General features: G+C 37.8%; 1 protein-coding gene across 2 annotated transcripts in view; it reads left to right on the top strand.

The window, feature by feature from the left end:
• Window positions 1–18,450, top strand: part of SLIT2 (slit guidance ligand 2) — a 354,964-nt gene continuing 336,514 nt past the window's right edge. The window contains exons 1-4 of one of the 2 annotated variants that reach the window (XM_059381673.1): window positions 1–380; window positions 3,105–3,176; window positions 4,353–4,424; window positions 15,677–15,748. In XM_059381673.1, coding sequence (XP_059237656.1) covers window positions 202–380; window positions 3,105–3,176; window positions 4,353–4,424; window positions 15,677–15,748 — 395 coding nt within the window. In that variant the 5' untranslated portion in view covers window positions 1–201. The remainder of the gene's footprint in view (window positions 381–3,104; window positions 3,177–4,352; window positions 4,425–15,676; window positions 15,749–18,450) is intronic. The other variant, XM_059381682.1, reaches the window with a different exon arrangement.

Below are 18,450 nucleotides of genomic sequence, written 5' to 3' on the forward strand. Positions count from 1 at the left end.
GGGAGGCGCATACCTGTGTCAGCTCTATTGCCGTGAATATTATTATTGTTACTACCATATTATTTTGTGTACATTTATCCGGACACTCTGGGTTCCTAGCCCCGTGCCAGATACTGGGCCTCAGACACAGCGCGATTCGCGCGGAGCAACGAGCTAAAGAGGAACCCCCCGCGCCGGCGAGCGAGGAGGCGGCGGGGGAAGATGCGCGGCGTCGGCTGGCAGACGCTGTCCCTGTCGATGGGGTTAGTGCTGGTGATCCTGAACGAGGTGGCGACGCAGGCGTGCCCAGCACAGTGCTCCTGCTCGGGCAGCACAGTGGATTGTCACGGGCTGGCGCTGCGCAGCGTGCCCAGGAATATCCCCCGCAACACTGAGAGACTGTGAGTATGGGATATTACACCCCCAGACCCTTACACACACTGGGTCACGCATCCCTTTCGTCGAGACTGGAGGGATCAAGCAGCACAGGGACCTGTGCCCGGGTAGCTCTCCTGCACGCGCATCCTGGGCTAGAACTCCCTTGGGAGGGCGAAGGACAGGAGGGCGCTGCACAGGGAGGGGCCGCTGCCCCAGGAGGGGCGGGCCCGCCGGCAGCTGCGCTTGGTCCCTTCTTTCCACTCTAGTCCAGCCACTTGCATCCCAGGGCAGGCGACTTTTCTGGGGCTTGGGCAACCGGGGACGTGGGGACAAATACTCGCCGATGCCCAGGGCAAGGGAGTCGCGACTTTGTTCCCCACACTCTGCAAACGGAGTCACCTTGCGGTTGCCAACACTAGCGGGTCGGTTTCAGGGCCAAATCCCAGCTTTTGTCGCCGTGGGGTGGCGCGGAGGGAGATTGGCTGGGGGTACTCAGAAGGGAGAAACCTCCGCTCCCGGGGTTAGTGTCACCCTCCTGGGGACGGAGGGGTGGAGAGAAGGGGTCGTGGGGCGTCTGGTTCCGCCCGGGGGCGCTTCTGCAGGCCTCAGAGGGAAGGATGCCCCAGGACCTAAGCAGCTCGCTGGGTCGCCACACGCCACCCCCGCTACTCTTTCCCCCGCCCCCCACGTCTCCAGGGAGGAGGCGGTGGCGGCCCGCCCCTAGAGACCTGTCCGGACTGGTGACTGAAGAGGAGGACCTTTTCCCACCGTGTAGGGGAAGTTAGGGGTAGCTCTCTAAGCCTAACCAGCCGAGCGGAGTCCAACTGCTACCGCGACCCCGCGGCCCTCCGCTGCCCCCCTCCGCAGTCCCCCCCGCCCTTCCTGCTGAGCCCTTGGGCCCCCGTACACCTTTCTGGCAGTTTCTGAGCCCATTCACGTGGCCGCAGTTCTCCTTCCTTCCCTTCTTCGCGCTCTGCTGCCTGCAGACATCCCCGCCTCCCTGTCTCTGCGAATCTCTAATGAAGAAGTAATCGCAGACCGGGTGTTGACGGCCCACGCACTCCTTGTGGGGCACTTCCCGAGTTCAGGGAAGTGGAGCATGGAAGCCAGTCCCTTTGTGAACGCCGAGGCCGCCGCCCCGCGCTGCCTGAGCGCCCTGGGCGCGCTGCACTCGCCCTTGCGCGTGGGCCCGGCGTGCGCTGGGCGAGGGTGGCGGGGCCAAGCGTGCCCCGACTCGACTCCGGCGGCCTCTTCGCACCCCCGGGTGTGAGGGTTGCGCGCTGCGGAGGGGACCTGCTAGGACCCAAACCTCTCCACCCGCAGTGCCCGCAGCGCCTCAAGTCGCTCTTCTTATCTCACCCAATTCCCTGGCTCTCAGCTTAAAGGCCATAGTTGAGCCCTTTCCGCCTTTGCTAATGGCTCCCCCACCCCCAGCCTCTCTGGCCTGCTCCCCAACTTCTCCTCTTTCCTTCCAGGGCCCACAGAGCTGGGACAGTTGGGGCCCTACCAAGGGTGTCTTGTCAAAACGGGATCTACCACAGTTGTCTGGGGCGGAGGGGGGGGGGTGGTTCACGTTGTGTCAAATAGCCCATAGAAGACCCCAACAATTGTAGGAACAACTTGGTGGTACTTTGCTCGGCATGGGTAGTGGGTTGGGGTGAAAGCAATGCAGAATTTTGTATTAGCTCTTGTCATTGCGTGCCATTCAAAAACAGTTTAAAGTTTGGGACACTAACATGTCTTACTCAACAAAAAGGGAATGCACTCAGAAAAAAAAATAGTAATTGAGTTTCGGGTCCTTGAAAAAAAAAATATATCCCTATGAGGGATCAATACAGTTTTCAGAAAATAGTTTACTCAGTGTTAGCTTATAGAATTCTATCTTTGAGAAAATACGCACTTTACATACAGATTTCCAACATGATGTTTTCAACTCAGAGGTAAGAGAAAACTTAACTTCCGTGAAGGCGAATATTCAAACCGCAGCAAAGCCTGGTTTTACTTGAAAATGATTGGAACCAGGGCAAGTTTAGATCTTGACCTAAGATGCCAGAAAAGGGGGTGGTGACTTGAAGGAAACGTGGTTTTGAAATCCGAACAAAAATGTCAGGGCCTGAATCTATTTCCATTATTGCCCGGGCTAGTAGTTTTGACTTTACCCTCACAGCGGGGTTCCCTGAGCTGCAAATGAAGAGTTTAGTTTTCATACAAACATAGAATTGTTGGAAGGTAAATGCCTATAAATGCAAGTCTTTGAAGTGCAGTTCTTTTGATAGCAGTCTAACTTTTTTTATTTGCCTTAGGAAGTTTAGTCACCGTGCCACCTAAGGATAGAGTTCTGAATTTTACAAAATGTATTCCTGGGTAGTATTAGAAAATTGTTCTTTTTAGCTTCCTGAAAGGAACTTTTTCAGGGTGTGCCTAACCATAATAGTTAAATTAGCAGAATACCTGTGAAATGAACATACACATCCTCATAAAAACAAAAATTGAAAGCACTCCCCTACAGACACAAAAGAGGACTTCTGATAACATAATCACTTCGTGTTCTTGTAGATATCAATAAGCAGGGATTCTGTAAACTTGTTAAGAATCATTTAAAAAAAATTTCAAAGATTGCTACTTTCTTCTCTCTTTTACTTTGTAAACTACATTAGTTATTGGAATTGTCTTTCACCTTAAAGTTTTTACTTTTCTTTGTTTAACTAGAAATAAAATAGAACTTTCATTTTCTTGTTTTCTCTTAGGGATTTGAATGGAAATAACATCACACGGATTACCAAGACAGACTTTGCTGGTCTTCGACACCTAAGAGTTCTGTAAGTATGTTCTTTGGTACTTTGAAGAATTTTCTTTTGTTCTTAAGATTGCATGTTTTGTATTGTTACTGGTCTCAGATTGAAAAACTGTCCCAATGACAGAAATATAAAATTTTAAAAGGTCTAGGTTTCCTTTCTCTTTTTTTGGTTTATCATTTTATTACAGCTTTTGATGAAAATGTATGTTTTTATTTTAAGGTTGGATTCTTGCCATTGAAATAAAATAGAAATGACCTCAAATGTTTGCTATACCATACCCTAAGTGCCTTATGCATATAAACGTGTAGAATAATTGCTTTCACAATATGAATAAGTAATGTGAGACATTTGATACACTGTAAGGATTTGAGATTAACTAGAAAAAATTTAAGTAGGTCTGCATTTTATTATTACTAATATAAAAGAGTTTTTTAGCAAACAATACTTAGATGTATTTTCTAACGTTTAAATCAAGCAATCCAACTTTCCTGCAGTTTTTGATGGGAAATGTTTCTCTATAAAAATACACTGGTCATATTTTGAATTGTTTCTTGTATTTTATATCTTTGTGGTTTTTATAATGTTGTTGCAATATGATTACTTCTTTAATTAGTGGGTAAAATTTGTGGTGGGGGAACCATCATTGGAGATTCAATGTAATGTGAAACTGTTTCTACCCACAGATTTGTAAATATTTACATTGCAGTGAACATATACTTTTGACCACTGTGTGTTGGGTGTTAATCTTTTAAAGGACACATTTTGGCCATTATGAAATCTTCCAATTTCTGATATATATCCACAAGTGAATTAAATTATGTGCATGGTGACATGCTGTAATTGATTCTTTCAGTTAAGAACTCACTCCAAAATCAGTTTACCAAAAACAGTTATCAAAACTGCCATGTCATGGGTTACTTCTCAGGATAAGCTGTAGTTGGAGGTTCAGAGTTTTGATCAGTAAGTTTTATGCAAAACTACATTAGTATTTTCTATTGAAGTCTTGTGATGTGGATGCTGTTTGCCCTCTGTTATTTCTTTCAAATCTGTCATCAGTAAAATTTGATATTAAAGCTCAAACCAGAGCACTGCTTAATTTTATAAAAGGAAAGAGGTTACAAGTTTTTAGTTGCTGAACTGAAACTCGCTCAGATGGGGAGTGGTAACATTAAGACCCTATTATACTTTGCATTTCAGTCAGCTTATGGAGAATAAGATTAGCACCATTGAAAGAGGAGCATTCCAGGATCTTAAAGAGCTGGAGAGACTGTAAGTATTTTTAATTCCAAAGTTATGACGACATTAACTGTATTTTTTAAAAAATACTTGAATTTCAAGGGCCATGTCTTCCAATTTCATGTCTTAGTCTTTGAACGTTTTACAGAAACAAGAGGTCTAACAAGTGGCTTGCAGACTAATTTACAATTAAAAATTGTGGAATTTTGCACAAATGGTACTAACTTTTAATAAAGATTAAAAAAAATTACAGACTTCCTTTCCTGAGACATTGATTTCCTTGTGAGTTACCATTGCTTTGGTACTTAGAGAGTACATGTTTTCCTAATGGTCCATCTAGTTTGTTTTATTTGCATTTATAGGAGGAAAGGTAGTGATTTAATGTGCATTTATAGTATATTATGGAAAAGAAAAGTATTCCAGTAGTTATTTTGATTTTCATGCTGTAGCTTTGTGTGTCATTTGTGATGTTTGAGGACATATTTTAAGTTCTTAATGATTTAAATTTGGTTTTTGATATTTATCACTTATGGTGAACATTGTTAATAACAGCTATTCACAACTGTATTTCATTATTTTATGATAGCTTTCTAAATATTTCTCCTGGAAAAATAATTCAAAGATTAGTAGAAATAGAAGCAAGAATTGTATTATCAAAGTATTGTCATTTTAGTGTTGATTTTTTTTTCCCCAAGATGATCATATGGACTCCAGATTTTAAAATATATTTTATTTCTTCAGATAACAGAATCTTATAGGTTGATATATACTACTTGAGGGCCGTTATTAATTTATATCTACAGTTTACATCTACAAAGCACAGAATCTTCTGTCTGTAGTAATTAAAATAAATTGTACACTTTGTAGTTTGAAGTATGAATTATATGTCTCATATGTCTTGATAACTCAAGTTTAATAAGTTTGCATTTTAAGGGCAAATAACAGGTCTATTAAAAGTAGCAACAATTTCCATGCCTGTTTTAATAGGCACTTTAGGTAAAAATAAGATTTTATTTAAAATAAAGAAATATGAAGTTCATTTTAGATATAGAACATACTCAGATTCACTGGGCCCAAGGGCAAAAGTTAATTCTGTGTAAATGTAACTAGAAAAAAATGGCTTGTCAACTTCTAAGATATTTGTAAATATATAGGCTCCATTTTTATCACCACAAGTAAAATTAAACCCAGAGGTGTCTATTTTATTGTAAAATTTTGTCCGTAATAAATATTTCAATATAGGGAATATATCTGTGGAATTCAAAATAACTGAAAGACACTACTGCAAGCTAGTTTCCAGAGAGAAGTAAAAACATGGTAAATACTTGGTTAAGTTCACTACTAAGTTCATAAGTTCATAACCTATCTCTTAGTATATAAAAATACTCTGAAAATATACTTTGATCTCTTTCATAAGCTCTTATGAATAGTTAATTCCTAATAAGTATCTTGTAAAGGTGCTTTTAATTCATCTATTTACAAAGTATCAGTATGATTTAAGTATTTGGTAAAATGAAAGGATAATTTAAAAATTATAATTCAAATATAACATTTTTGCATGAATAATTTTTAGTTATCATATGGAAATATATATGTATATATATATATACACACACACGTATGTGTGTGTATATATATATTCTTAAGCAACATCCAGTTGAAGGAATTTCAGTGGCTTTTCATGTAGTCTCTATTTTGGTTTTATTATAGTTTTAAATATTTTTAGAAATGCTAGAACAGACCAAACTTTCTCATGATTTTTCAAGCCACTTCAAGTACGTTTGAACAAATGAATTTCCTAAAGATTATTAACCAGATGGCCTGTTATCTGAAATTTGATGAGAGTTGTAAGTAGGTACTATTTTTTGACTTTTACTTCCCTGAGAACGTCACTTCATCTCAGAACAATTTTCAATTTTCCTAAGATGCAGTCAGAGGTTTCAGGATGGGAGAAGGATTTGTAATTTTGAATGAAAACTAATATATATGCAGGACTTCTTTAAATCACCCCAGCTGTTGGCCGAAAGCAAATATTTCATATTTGTGAGGAAAAGCTGAGAAAATTCCTTTTGTTTACAACTGCCAAGTCCGTCTGATGGAAGCACATTGTTATCTGACAGCCAATTCATCTCCTTGGGACTCTGGAATTCAAAACTATTTCTTAGGAACACTGTGGATACACTTTTCAAATATTTATTTTTTTTTAAAATACATTAAATAGGGCAGTTTTGTTAAGGAATGCCCTCGAGTTGTCATGAAATAAACTATTAAAAATTTTGTTCAGTATATCATTTAAAAAAATAAAAATTAAAAAAAAGCTAACCAGAAGGTTGGCCTATGGGGATATGTTCTTATTTTAGTAGGTGGTCATCAACACCACAAAAATTTGCCTTTTCCCTCCAAAATTGCAAGAGATAATGCAAGGAAAAGGAAGTGATCAATGAATTAACTTTTAAAATAATTAGATATGCGAGCTTATATGATTTTTTAGCAATTTAGATGTGAATTTTTAAATTCATACTCTAATAAAAAGATGTATAAATGTAGGCTTATGTTACAGATGCTGTTCATATAATATTTAGAGTAACTTAATTTTTGTTCTTTGTGTGAAGAACACAAAATAAAAATATTAGTTACATTTGAATGTAATTTGTGGTTCTAAGTATTTTTTCATTTTAATATAAGAGTAAAACAATTCCAAAGTGATATTTTCTGAAGATTTCAAAATTGTAAGTTTTTTCTTTTCGTTTTATGTTGATAGATTTTTAGCTTGGTCTAGAGAAAGAAGACAAGTCTGAAAACAGAAGATAAGATCTGTGCCCTTTTAGAAATCCAAATTTAATATGTAAAAAACAGATTAGGCTGTTGTTAGGTTGAATTTAATTTTAGCATAGAATGAGAAAGTCATTATTTGTAAATCAAAGCATTATAGCTACAAAAAGATTAATTTTTGCACTTCAAAGAATCAGTGAAATAAGGGTTATTAGTCACATGTCAAGAAATGGATGGATATTAAAAACCTTCCTCCTAAAAGAAAAAAACAAAAAACAAAAAATCTTCCTCCTTCCACACTCCCTTCCCTTCTCCTTCCCCCCTACTTTCTATTGTATGGAAAACAGTATCAGATAATGTGATCACCATCAGAATGTGGTTATGAATTACTGTAAAAGGAGTATGTCTTAATCACACTTACACGCTGTGACCACATATTACTTGCTGTTTTGACGGTTTCCTACTATACTCCCGGACCTAGTATGTGCAGTGGCAGATTTCCATGCTCTGTGTTCCCAGTAGTACCTGCTTCTCTGAGAATAAAATGAAGCCTTGAGAAATGTACCTCGTGTAGATGTATAGGAGATCTCCCATTTGTTTAATCGAAATGTTCAACTGGGATCTAATTTAGTTAAGTAACTAGTTAATGCAATGGAAATTAAATAGGAAAACAATCTACAAATAAACTACAATAAACAATTGGAACATTTATGACGTATACTCCTTTATCCTTCAGAGAAGATACCTGGATATATCTGCAATAAAGACTCCATGCAAAACTGTTAATTCAAACTAATTCTTGGCTGGTGCATAATGTCTTTGTGGGCTAAAAAAAAAAGTCACACTGGGGCCCAGAACATTTGTGCTGGTGTAAAATTCTGTTACTCACTTATACTTTATGGGATTATGCTGCAGTCATTAAAGTTCTATTTTACAGCCTTTTAAGGAGAGCCATGCCACTTCAGTTTCCCAGTAGTGAATATCATCAGCGTTTACGGGTTCTGAACACAAAAGCACTGAGTATGAGAAGTTTTGAAATTGTTTAAGGTTGTCAAAAAAATATTAAGACATTAAGTCCTAAATGTGGTGAAACACTTACATGCAAAATGAAATGCTGATATTCCTGAATTATGTTAGTGAAAACCAACAGTATACCACAGGAAATCTTGGGTATTAGATTTTACTTTAACTTTATAATCATCTAGTACTTTTTTAAAAATTTAATTTATTTATTTGACAGACAGAGATCACAAGTAGTCAGAAAGTCAGCCAGAGAGAGAGAGGAGGCAGAGAGCCAGATGCGGGGCTGGATCCCAGGACCCTGGGATCATGACCTGAGCCTAAGGCAGAGGCTTTAACCCACTGAGCTACCCAGGCGCCCCAATCATCTTGCACTCTTATGATAAGGGAATTGCAGTAGCGATAAGGGCAGAGATTGAGCTGTTTTTCTTTTCATAACAGTAACAAGGAAGGGTATTCTTTTACAACAAGCATAGTGTTCAGCTCTCCAAGTTTTAGCATCTTCAGATTTGAAATTACATTTTGTCTACTATGTCATTTGATATGCTTTTTTTTTGCTTAAAAAAGGAGTCCTAAAGTACTATGATGGAGCCATGTAGGGATTTCTGGAAAAGAATGCTGTCCACTTAGGAATTAACAGGTTTCTATTGAGTCTATATAAAGAGAATACTTATTTTAGTGTAGAAAAGTCTAAATCCTTTTAAATTTGACCAAACACTACACTCCCAGGAGAGGATATCTAAAGGACACATTATTGTTATTATTATTATTATTATTTATTATTATTTTAAGGTGGTGCTCAATTAGTTCTGTGTGCACTCACCATTCATTAGCATGTGACAGCCAGTTTTGAGGAGGAGGAATTACTGTGCTCTAGGAGTTTTGTTGTAGGTTGCTACACATGAGTCCAAGGAGAGAATATTTTGTGGAACAGGTCTGAAGGAAAGCACCACTTATCCCCTGTTCATAAAGGACGTAGAGAATCAGGGCACCTGGGTGGCTCAGTGGGGTAAGCCTCTGCTTTTGGCTCAGGTCATGATCTCAGGGTCCTGGGATCCAGCCCCATATCTGAATCTCTTCTCAGCAGGGAGCCTACTTCCCCCCCTCTCTCAGCAGGCCTCTCTGCCTACTTGTGATATCTCTCTCTCTCTCTCTCTGTGTCAAATAAATAAATCTTAAAAAAAAAAAAAAAAAAGGATATAGATAATCCCTCTCCTGACTAATCCTACAAGTTTACAGGCAACACATAACACATTCCTTTTCTTAAAGTAAGGGAAACCTAACAGTGCTAATCTCCTTGAAAAATAATTCAAGCTCATCCCAGAAGAATTGTTCTCTGGCTTCTTTATGCTATCAAGTATAAAATCATAGCAGTTATTTTCTTAGGAAATACAATTTGTCTTTCAAGAACATATCAAACTTACTCGCAGAGACTGTGTATATATCCTGCATGAGATAAAAATGCCATAGATGATCAAGTGTGTATCACTTAATCTGTGATATTTGTTAAAAGTGAATTATTCTCACTTGGTTATAAGAGATCCTGGGCTATTTTAAGTTACATTGACTGACTGATCATTGAAGCCTTTAATGCACATGCGCTATGGAAAGTTTAGCAGGACATTGAGTCCATCTTGAGAGGGTTTCTCAGGCATCGTTTTTTATGGGTCTTGAAGTTGCACAGTGGAGAGAAGGCCTGTTTGCGCTTTGTGGACCATTTTATAAATTCTGAAGCAGCAAGGCTGTTTATTTTTCCCACATCTGTTTTGGGCTCATCCTTTGTGACAGTGTTTGCTGGATGCTGTGTCCTTTATACCTCCTCTGAAATGAGTACTTTAGTTTGCACTGTTACAATGTATTTGTGGAAGCAGTGAATGTCAAATATTTTACATTGAATTCTGTCTTTCATTCCTGTTGGATACCTTTCTGCTTGAATTATGCCTGCTAGACGGAATCTCACAACTTTATGTGGAAGGAGAGACTTTTCTACATGGACTTTCATATGTATTGCTCTTATCTTTTTTCAAAGCAATTTATATATGCTGGACTGCTAGCAACATCGGTGAGAATGCTTTCAGAATGACAGTTTGGTAACAATGGAGACAATTTGGTATAAGTGCAATTGGAATATTACTTTATGAGAATATTTATAAAAAAATTATCTGTCGTCTTTGCAGTGTCTGTCTCCTTTGGATGCAGGTGGGTAGTTCTGGAGCCTCCCACTATGTGCAGTCATTCTAGCTTCTGGCAGTGAGCAGGGGATACAGAGAACCTCGACTCTCCTCTGATTAGGCACTTTAAGTTTTATATAACATTGCTTCCCGTTCTGTAGAATGTAGCAAACACTCATTGGTTGAACTGTTGTTTATGTTTTCTAAACAGACACAAACTCCTATACCCCCTTTTAAAAATCAGAAACATTAAGTAAGAGTGACATCAGAAAACTCTTGCTTTGAATTAATAATAATTGTACCTCCAATAAACCCCATTGTCTATTATACTGCTATTGTACAAAACTACAAAACCTTTAGTTTCAATTCCACTATGAGCTATTGATCAGACTGCTTGATCTTTCCAAACCTGTTTCCTCATCTTTGGAACAGAGTATGACAGTTTGGTAACAATGGGGATGATTTGGCATAAATGCAATTGGAATATTACTTTATGAGAATATTTATAAAAAAATTATCTGTCATCTTAGCAATCCATGGTTTCTGTGAGATAATGTACATATAGTTTCACAAAATACTTGTCACATGGTTGGCATTTAAAGAACTATTATTATGCATTTCAACATCTCTCCTATTTTTCAAAAGCTCAGTTTAGGCATTATTATATCTTCTTGAGCTAATAAAATGTGTACATAATAAATTTTACTTTCGTACATCCATACTATATTGTTTTCATTCGGATTTTCTTATTGTGGCATATGGCAATAGAAAAGATGTGAAGAATGTACAAAAATTCTTCAAAGTTTTGTTTCAGAGTATTTCTCATAATTGCTCTGAAGATGTAGAGAAAGGCCAAGAAGTAAGGGGAGTGAAGAGGAAACTAATTACTAATACGTTTGATTTTACTAATAAGTTCGATTTATCCATCTAAATAATACATACCTGTTAGAATCTCTGCCTTAAAAATGTTAGAATAAAAACATTTTAAAAAACAAGTAGAAGTTTTGCCTGAAAAGAAGACATTTTTGTATGACATATAGGAGATTGTACATGATAAACTCATGAAGGTGGCACTTAAGTGAACACTTACTACAGACTGAGCACATGGCTAAAATCCTTTACATTCACAACAGGAACAATTGCTTCCGTATTATATTTTGAATTGGGATAAAGGCTGCACATATTCTGTGAATTAAGGTAAAGTTGAAAAAATAAGAGACTGTCTCTTCTACCAATGGACAAGCCATAGGAGCTGCTGACAGATCATTTGAAGTAATGCTTGTCCATAATGCTAAGGCTGCCTTTCAAATTGAGGTTGTTAAGAACCAGTGTTTCAGAGGACAGTGGTGTTTTGTGTGACCCAGAAAGCTTCTTCACCCCACTGAAGGTCACACTCAAAGAGCTGTAGCACAGAGGAAACAGTTATCAGGATCTCTATCATCTTTGCCTTAAGAAAACATGCTTTTGAGACACACTTTACACCCCTTTCTGAAGTCTTGAATTACCACCCAGAGGATCTCGGTTAGCCCTGATATCTTGTGGGCAGATTCCTTCTAGCTAGTGATGGCTTGAGGGCTGCGTGTGATTCTGTCTTTCCTTCGACACAGTTGAGTGTCCTTGCTCTGAACAGTAGGTAACTGACCCACCTCGTCACCTTACTGGAACCAGTTTAGTCTGGCTCCTAGAAATCCTCCCCAGAGATACGTTTAGTTTACTACGTGCAGTTTTCTGTTTGGGGACCATCAGATTTCGCTTCTTTAACTCATTTACGTGAGGATTGTTACAGCACTATCCTCTTCAAACTACTCGGAAGTATTCTCTGTCATTCGAAGGTGCTAGCAAGGTTGCTTATTCTTCAGCCTTGTTTAGAAATTATTATGCACCTTAGTGGTCTTGAAAGTAATTCTGGATTAAAAAAAAAAATTCTCTTGAAGAATTTAATTTCTGGTCATTTTACAAGAAATCCCTGCTTTAAAATGTTTCCTTCATTGAATATTTTGGGAGAGTTTTGACTTTTAATATTTGTATTTCCATTTATTCTTAGCACTGATGGAAGAAAGAACAGGAATCCCAAGTGTACTGATATTTTCTTATAGGGAAAAATCTTTGTACTGTTTTTCCATGTATATTATCATATCACTTACTACCTGCCCTTCTAGTATGCTACCCTGTCTTATGCTCCTGTTTGGTTTAGAAAATGTTAAGATCATTCACAATAATTTTTATGCAACAATGATAAACTACTTGAATTCAGAGAAAACTGTTTTATACATATTTTCATTTTTCTCTCAAACTTCAGGCATTTTTTAAATGGATCTTTAAAACTGTGAGCTAAATATCACGCTCATTTAAAAATGTTTTATTTTCAAGTGTTTTATTAAATATTAAAGAATTAGAATTAGAATTAAATTTTAAAGAAATAGACTCCATAAAGCTATGTTTTTCCCAAGGAGAGATTGATGAGAGGTAGAATTTCAATATTATGTTATTTTGAGTTAATGTTTAGAAATGTTTAGCCTTGTGTCTCTTTTATAGAAGTGGTTCAGATGGTATGTTCTCGAATCACCCTCCCTGAGTTCAGGGTTTAGCTCTACTTTCTATGAGCTGTGTACCACTCTCTGGTTGGCAGTAACAACAGTACCTACTGTTGGGGTTGGTTCTGAAGAATGAAAGAGATAATTCATGCAAACCTCTCAGAACAGTCATCATCACGTAGTAAGCTTAGTGTACGTTGGCTGTTTGTCTTAGAGTGAATTAAGATTGGCTGGGAATATGAAAGGAATAATTAAGAAGACACTGCTTGTACCCAGTCTGAACTGTCTACTTTCCCAGGATCTCTGAATTTGTTGAAACATACTGCATTCCTTCCAACTTCTAGATAATGTTGAGGATAGCAGACAGAGGGAGGTTGATGGGAGGGAGAGGGAGTAATTGTTGTATAGGGAATGTGAAAGCAAGTTTGGTGGCGGGGCTTTGGTTAGCCTGAGAGTGGCATAAAAACTAAGGCAGGAACCTCAGAAAGCAACCCAGAGGAAAGCTGGCTGAATATCAAATGCATATGGTAGCGTTTTGCCGAAATATATCAAAATGCAAAAAGAGAAGTATGTTCTCATTTAGCATTTCCTAAGAACTCAATAAGTGCCAGAGAAGAAGGAAGGGGAGACAAGGATGTGGTCTTTATACTTGAAGAGCTTACAGTGTATGGGGAAACAGTTGAGTATGTGAATAAATACAATACAACGTTTAGGACTCTTATTTATCGAATTCTATGGGGGTACAAGGATGAAGCCAAGGGAGGAACTACCTCAGTGTGGGGGAATTAGGGAAGCTTCACGTAAGATATAAAATAGTACCATTGAAAAAGGAAAGCTCCCCAAACAGCAGAAACTAGGAGCTTGAAGGAGCACACTGGTTGTGGCTGGAGAATCTTGGAGAATATTTGTTAGTCCAGTGGTTTGAATGAGACTATGATAGCCCGTGTAGGCCATTTAAAAAATTGAGATTGGCTCTTTGAATAATGGAAGTCTTTACAAGAGTAGTTGTTGCTTCCCTGGAAAAATTCTAGTTGCTGCTATTGTGAATATTTGTGGTTTATTTTTTGAGAGAAAAAAATATAACAAGGTCATAATTAAGTTGCACTTAATCAAAATTATATAATTAGGTTCTGGAAGTACCATTTTGTCAAAAGTACTTCTTCCTTTCTCCATGCCCAGCAGAGAAAAATAAATGAGTAATAGTTTTTGGTTTCAATTTAAATTTAACCTTATTATATGCTTTATTTATAAAAAATTAGTGTAAGTGGGAAGAAATTCTGCCCTTTCACCACTGATTTTACTATTTTCCCCCTAATTGTCTTGGCATACTTTTTTATGAGTGTGCATTTTATTAAGTGTTGAGAATGTTTCTGTAGATGATCAGCTTCTTTATAATAGGAGTTTATATAACAAAAGTTACGGTTTTCATCGTTGCCTCAAGGCATTTTGGAGTTGGAGTAAGTTCTGGAGTTCACCTGGTGCAATTTCTCATCTAATGCAGGATTTTTTTTTTTAATATCCTTTGCAGGAAAAACAAAACAAACCGAAACAAACAAAACGCATGGCCTCTGCTTGGAATAAAGAGTTGAGAATTTCCTAAGACAGGGCATTCCATTTTTTCTAATCCTTGGAAATTCTCTAATTCTTAGAAAGAGTCTTCCTTCTCACCTGCTTTCTTAAGAGTTATGATCACTAGTGCCATTTCTGCCGTCTGCAGGTTAAATAAGTATAATTTTGCTTCTACCTCATGACCATTTATGTATGTCAAGATTGATATGCCTTCTTTTCCTGTTCTCCTAACATTGCTACTTAGGACTCCAGTTTCTTCAATGTGACTTTCGTTTTCTGGACGTTATTACTCTCATTTGCAGCTATAGCAACTTGTAAATCATTTAAGTGAACATTTTTTGCATCAGCTTGTCATTATTTTATTCAAATTTGGGAAAAGCCAAGGGGTAGATTTATTTTTACTTAAATGTTAAATTGTCCACTTATAGTGAATGGGATTGGGAGATGAGTACATCAGTGCCAAAACCTACCTACTGTTAAACAAGCATGCCCACTCCAGAAGAACTCAGTTACCTGGAATCACAGTTTAATTGAGTTAGGCTTGCAAACACGTTTTTCCCCTAAATTCTAAATTTAGCTTCATAACATGTAAACATTTAAAAAAGCATTATCTAAACATTCTTAGCCCCCACGATTGGTTATAACCCAGACTTATTTTCAAGTGAGGGGTCAAGAACTGTAGGTTTAGGTTGGAAGTTTGCAGTTTTCCTCTGCTTTTGCCCATAGGGACAAATCGTGCTGACACTTTCTCACATTTTTTTTTTTTTCCCCACAACTAAGCAAAATGCTCACGAAATTGGAATTTCCATTTCCTCACAATGCCTTGGCTGAAAATTTAGGTCATCTGGGACAGCACGTGAATTATTTTAGGACACTGTTTACTGTGGCATTTGAGCTGTATGCAGCACTCACCCAACCTATACATCAGAGTCTAAGACATCCTTTTTCATTGTGTATGTTCTGGATGACTGACGTTGCACAGGACATGAGGTTAGGGTTTAGGCCCGGGGAATCATCTGAGTAAGCGTCATGGAAATTGGCTTTAAAGAGTCAGGTAACAAAAGGTGTAACCAACTTTTGATTTGCAATGCTCGAATTCTTTTGAATGTCATTTCTTTCTTTTCCGAAATACAGGATGAGGCACGACACAACCAAATCCCAGACTCATTGTTGGGTATTTTCTGTGTAACATACGCCTTGTTTTTGTTTTTCTCCAAAGGCGTTTAAACAGAAATCACCTTCAGCTGTTTCCTGAGTTGCTGTTTCTTGGGACTTCGAAGCTGTACAGACTGTAAGTAGACAGAAATAGTTATTGTTGCTTTGGGTAGTACCTTGTATTTTATTAAATGTATTTTGGATCTGTTTCCTTTGCTTTCCTGGAATCTATTCACCGATAGATTAATGGGTTAAAAGTTTGCCTTTTTTCTTCTTCTTTTTCTTGTGGAAATTTATGATTTGTTTTCCAGTGGTTCCAGTTGTTTTATTTGATTAGCATTTAGCGGTTTATGTATGAGTCATTATAATTGTATTCTTCTTTCTCGGTTATGTGATGATGAGATTTACCTTACTTCTTTACGGAAACTTTTGATTAAGTTCTGAAGAGGAAAACTGCCCCTGTACTTCCTCTTCAAAGGAAGTTGGCAGTGTTTTCTTGTAAAGTTAGGGTTCTTAATGTCAGCTTTCTTGACATTGTTTCTATACTGGAGTAGTGTTTATTAGTCTGGAAATATTATTATAAGGTATTTAAAGAGGGTTGTAAATTTACTCTTAAATATTCCCTTTAAAGCCAGAATTCCGAACTCTGAAATAGGAATGACTGTAAAGGTTTCATAACAAATATGTCATAGACTGTTAACAACGGAAGTACTTCTCTGGAAGGCGCATAATGTGAGTTTTAGGCAGAATCAGTTTTTCCTCCCTGGAATGCTTGTTCCCTGACCTAATATGTAATAGTGAAAACACATTTTTGAAAGCTTTTAAAATGAGATTTTCAGCCATATAAGTGATTTTGTGCAGATGGGAGATAAGCTACAAAGTGTTGGAAAAATAAGTAACAATGATTATTGACGTCCGTTGTGACATTGTGACAAAACTCTTGGGATATACAGAATAAACTGCTCAGCAAGTCTTCTACCAGGATGGTGCGGATGTCCCATAGGTTTGTGTTTGTAGGGAAGGTGAGCATATTGCTTTTTTCTGAATTTGGCTTCGTCATAGCCTGTTAATTCAATATTGCTGTTATCAATTCCAGAAGTAGGAGGATTGTCCTCTCAGAGACCTCCCTGCATTGTAGCCAGGATCTCTGTAGAGTCCTGCTGATGCTTTAGCTCACTGTAGAGAGAACTGTCCCAGTAGGCAAATGTGCAGCCAGCTAATGTACCCCATCTAGAGTTTGACCTTCCTGGTACTGTTCCTGTAAGGACAGCCAATGTCACCTGGCAGGATTTCTCCTTGTGTTCCCTACTGCTTAACTGGCTCAATTTAAGTAAATTAAAATTTAAAAAAAAGGGGGGGGGGAGAAGAAGAAGAAGAAGAAAGAAAGAAAGAAACATGAAGATTGACTTTTAAATAAGAATTCTGTGGGGACTGTTTTGACCAAGGAAATAAGATCTAGGCTATTATAAAAATTACATATATATATATATATATATATATATATATATAGATAGATAGATATAGATACTTATATTTAAATATTTCTGCTTAGTTTCCAAGAAGGGCCACAAAGATGGTTTTAAGAGTCATTCTACTTTCTGCTTTCAGTTTTTGTGATTGAGGGGATTAAAGAATTGATTTCAAGGCTGGTGTACAGTGAGGCATATAAAGCTACTACCTTTTAATAGTGTCCAAATGGAAATTTTCCTTTTTCTATGTAGCTATTGAAAATACAGTTTAAATGAATGGCTGTTATCTACAATTAAAGCATTAAGCTTAAGAGGGGAAAATTAGCTTCTACACTCTCTCTGAGCAACAAGAATTTGTGATTTTTAGTCTAGAAGTACTTGGATTAATTTTCTTAGGAGACTTCAGGTAGTGTGATCCAGTGCAGAATTCTCTATAAGCAAATTATATTCTGTTGAACATTTTTTCCTCTTTGACAATATCACATAGTGAACCAAGGGATTTTCTCTTATATTTTGTTGTGATTGTATAACTTTAGGAAACCATTGTGTGAAAAGAGAACTGGTATCTTCAAGAAGTAAGTTAAAGGAACAGAACCCATAAAACTCTCAGGCAATATTTTCTAGTTAATTAAAAGCACGTTGAAAGTGGGAAAATAGGCAGGCAGATCATGCATTCAGAGTTATGATGTACCTGTTTGGTTCAGATGATTTTCTCTGGGTAGTTTTGGAAGATAAAGTTTTATTTCTTAGGGCTAGTGTTGATATTCCCGAAGTTACAGATTGATGGCTTAATGTTTAGTATTTAACACCTGACATAAGCACTAAATACATGTGGAAATATAGTGATGTAATTTTTTCTGCATCCTCATGTCCAGAATCTTCTTTTGAGTTGTTGAACTGAATTAGATTTAGTGAATTGTTACCAGTGATACTTCTCTTGAGAGGATAAGTTATAAGCACATGTGACCACTTTTTTTTTTTTTAAGATTTTATTTATTTGTCAGAGAGAGAGAGGGAGCGAGAGCTAGCACAAGCAGACAGACAGAATGGCAGGCAGAGACAGAGGGAGAAGCAGGCTCCCTGCCGAGCAAGGAGCCCGATGTGGGACTCGATCCCAGGACGCTGGGATCATGACCTGAGCCGAAGGCAGCTGCTTAACCAACTGAGCCACCCAGGCGTCCCACATGTGACCACTTTTTAATGACCATGATCATTAATTGGGTTAAATGACCACCATTAAATGTCTTTAATAAATAAGAGAACAAAGGCGTATGAGCCTGACTGCCTGGGCAGTGTAATTTCCAAGAGGGAGGATTCAAGTTCAGATTTTCTTCATGAGGTACAGGTGCCTAGAAGTTCATCCGAAACA

Source organism: Mustela nigripes, chromosome 1, assembly GCF_022355385.1.
Source record: "Mustela nigripes isolate SB6536 chromosome 1, MUSNIG.SB6536, whole genome shotgun sequence".
In the NCBI taxonomy this organism is placed as follows: Eukaryota; Metazoa; Chordata; class Mammalia; order Carnivora; family Mustelidae; genus Mustela; species Mustela nigripes.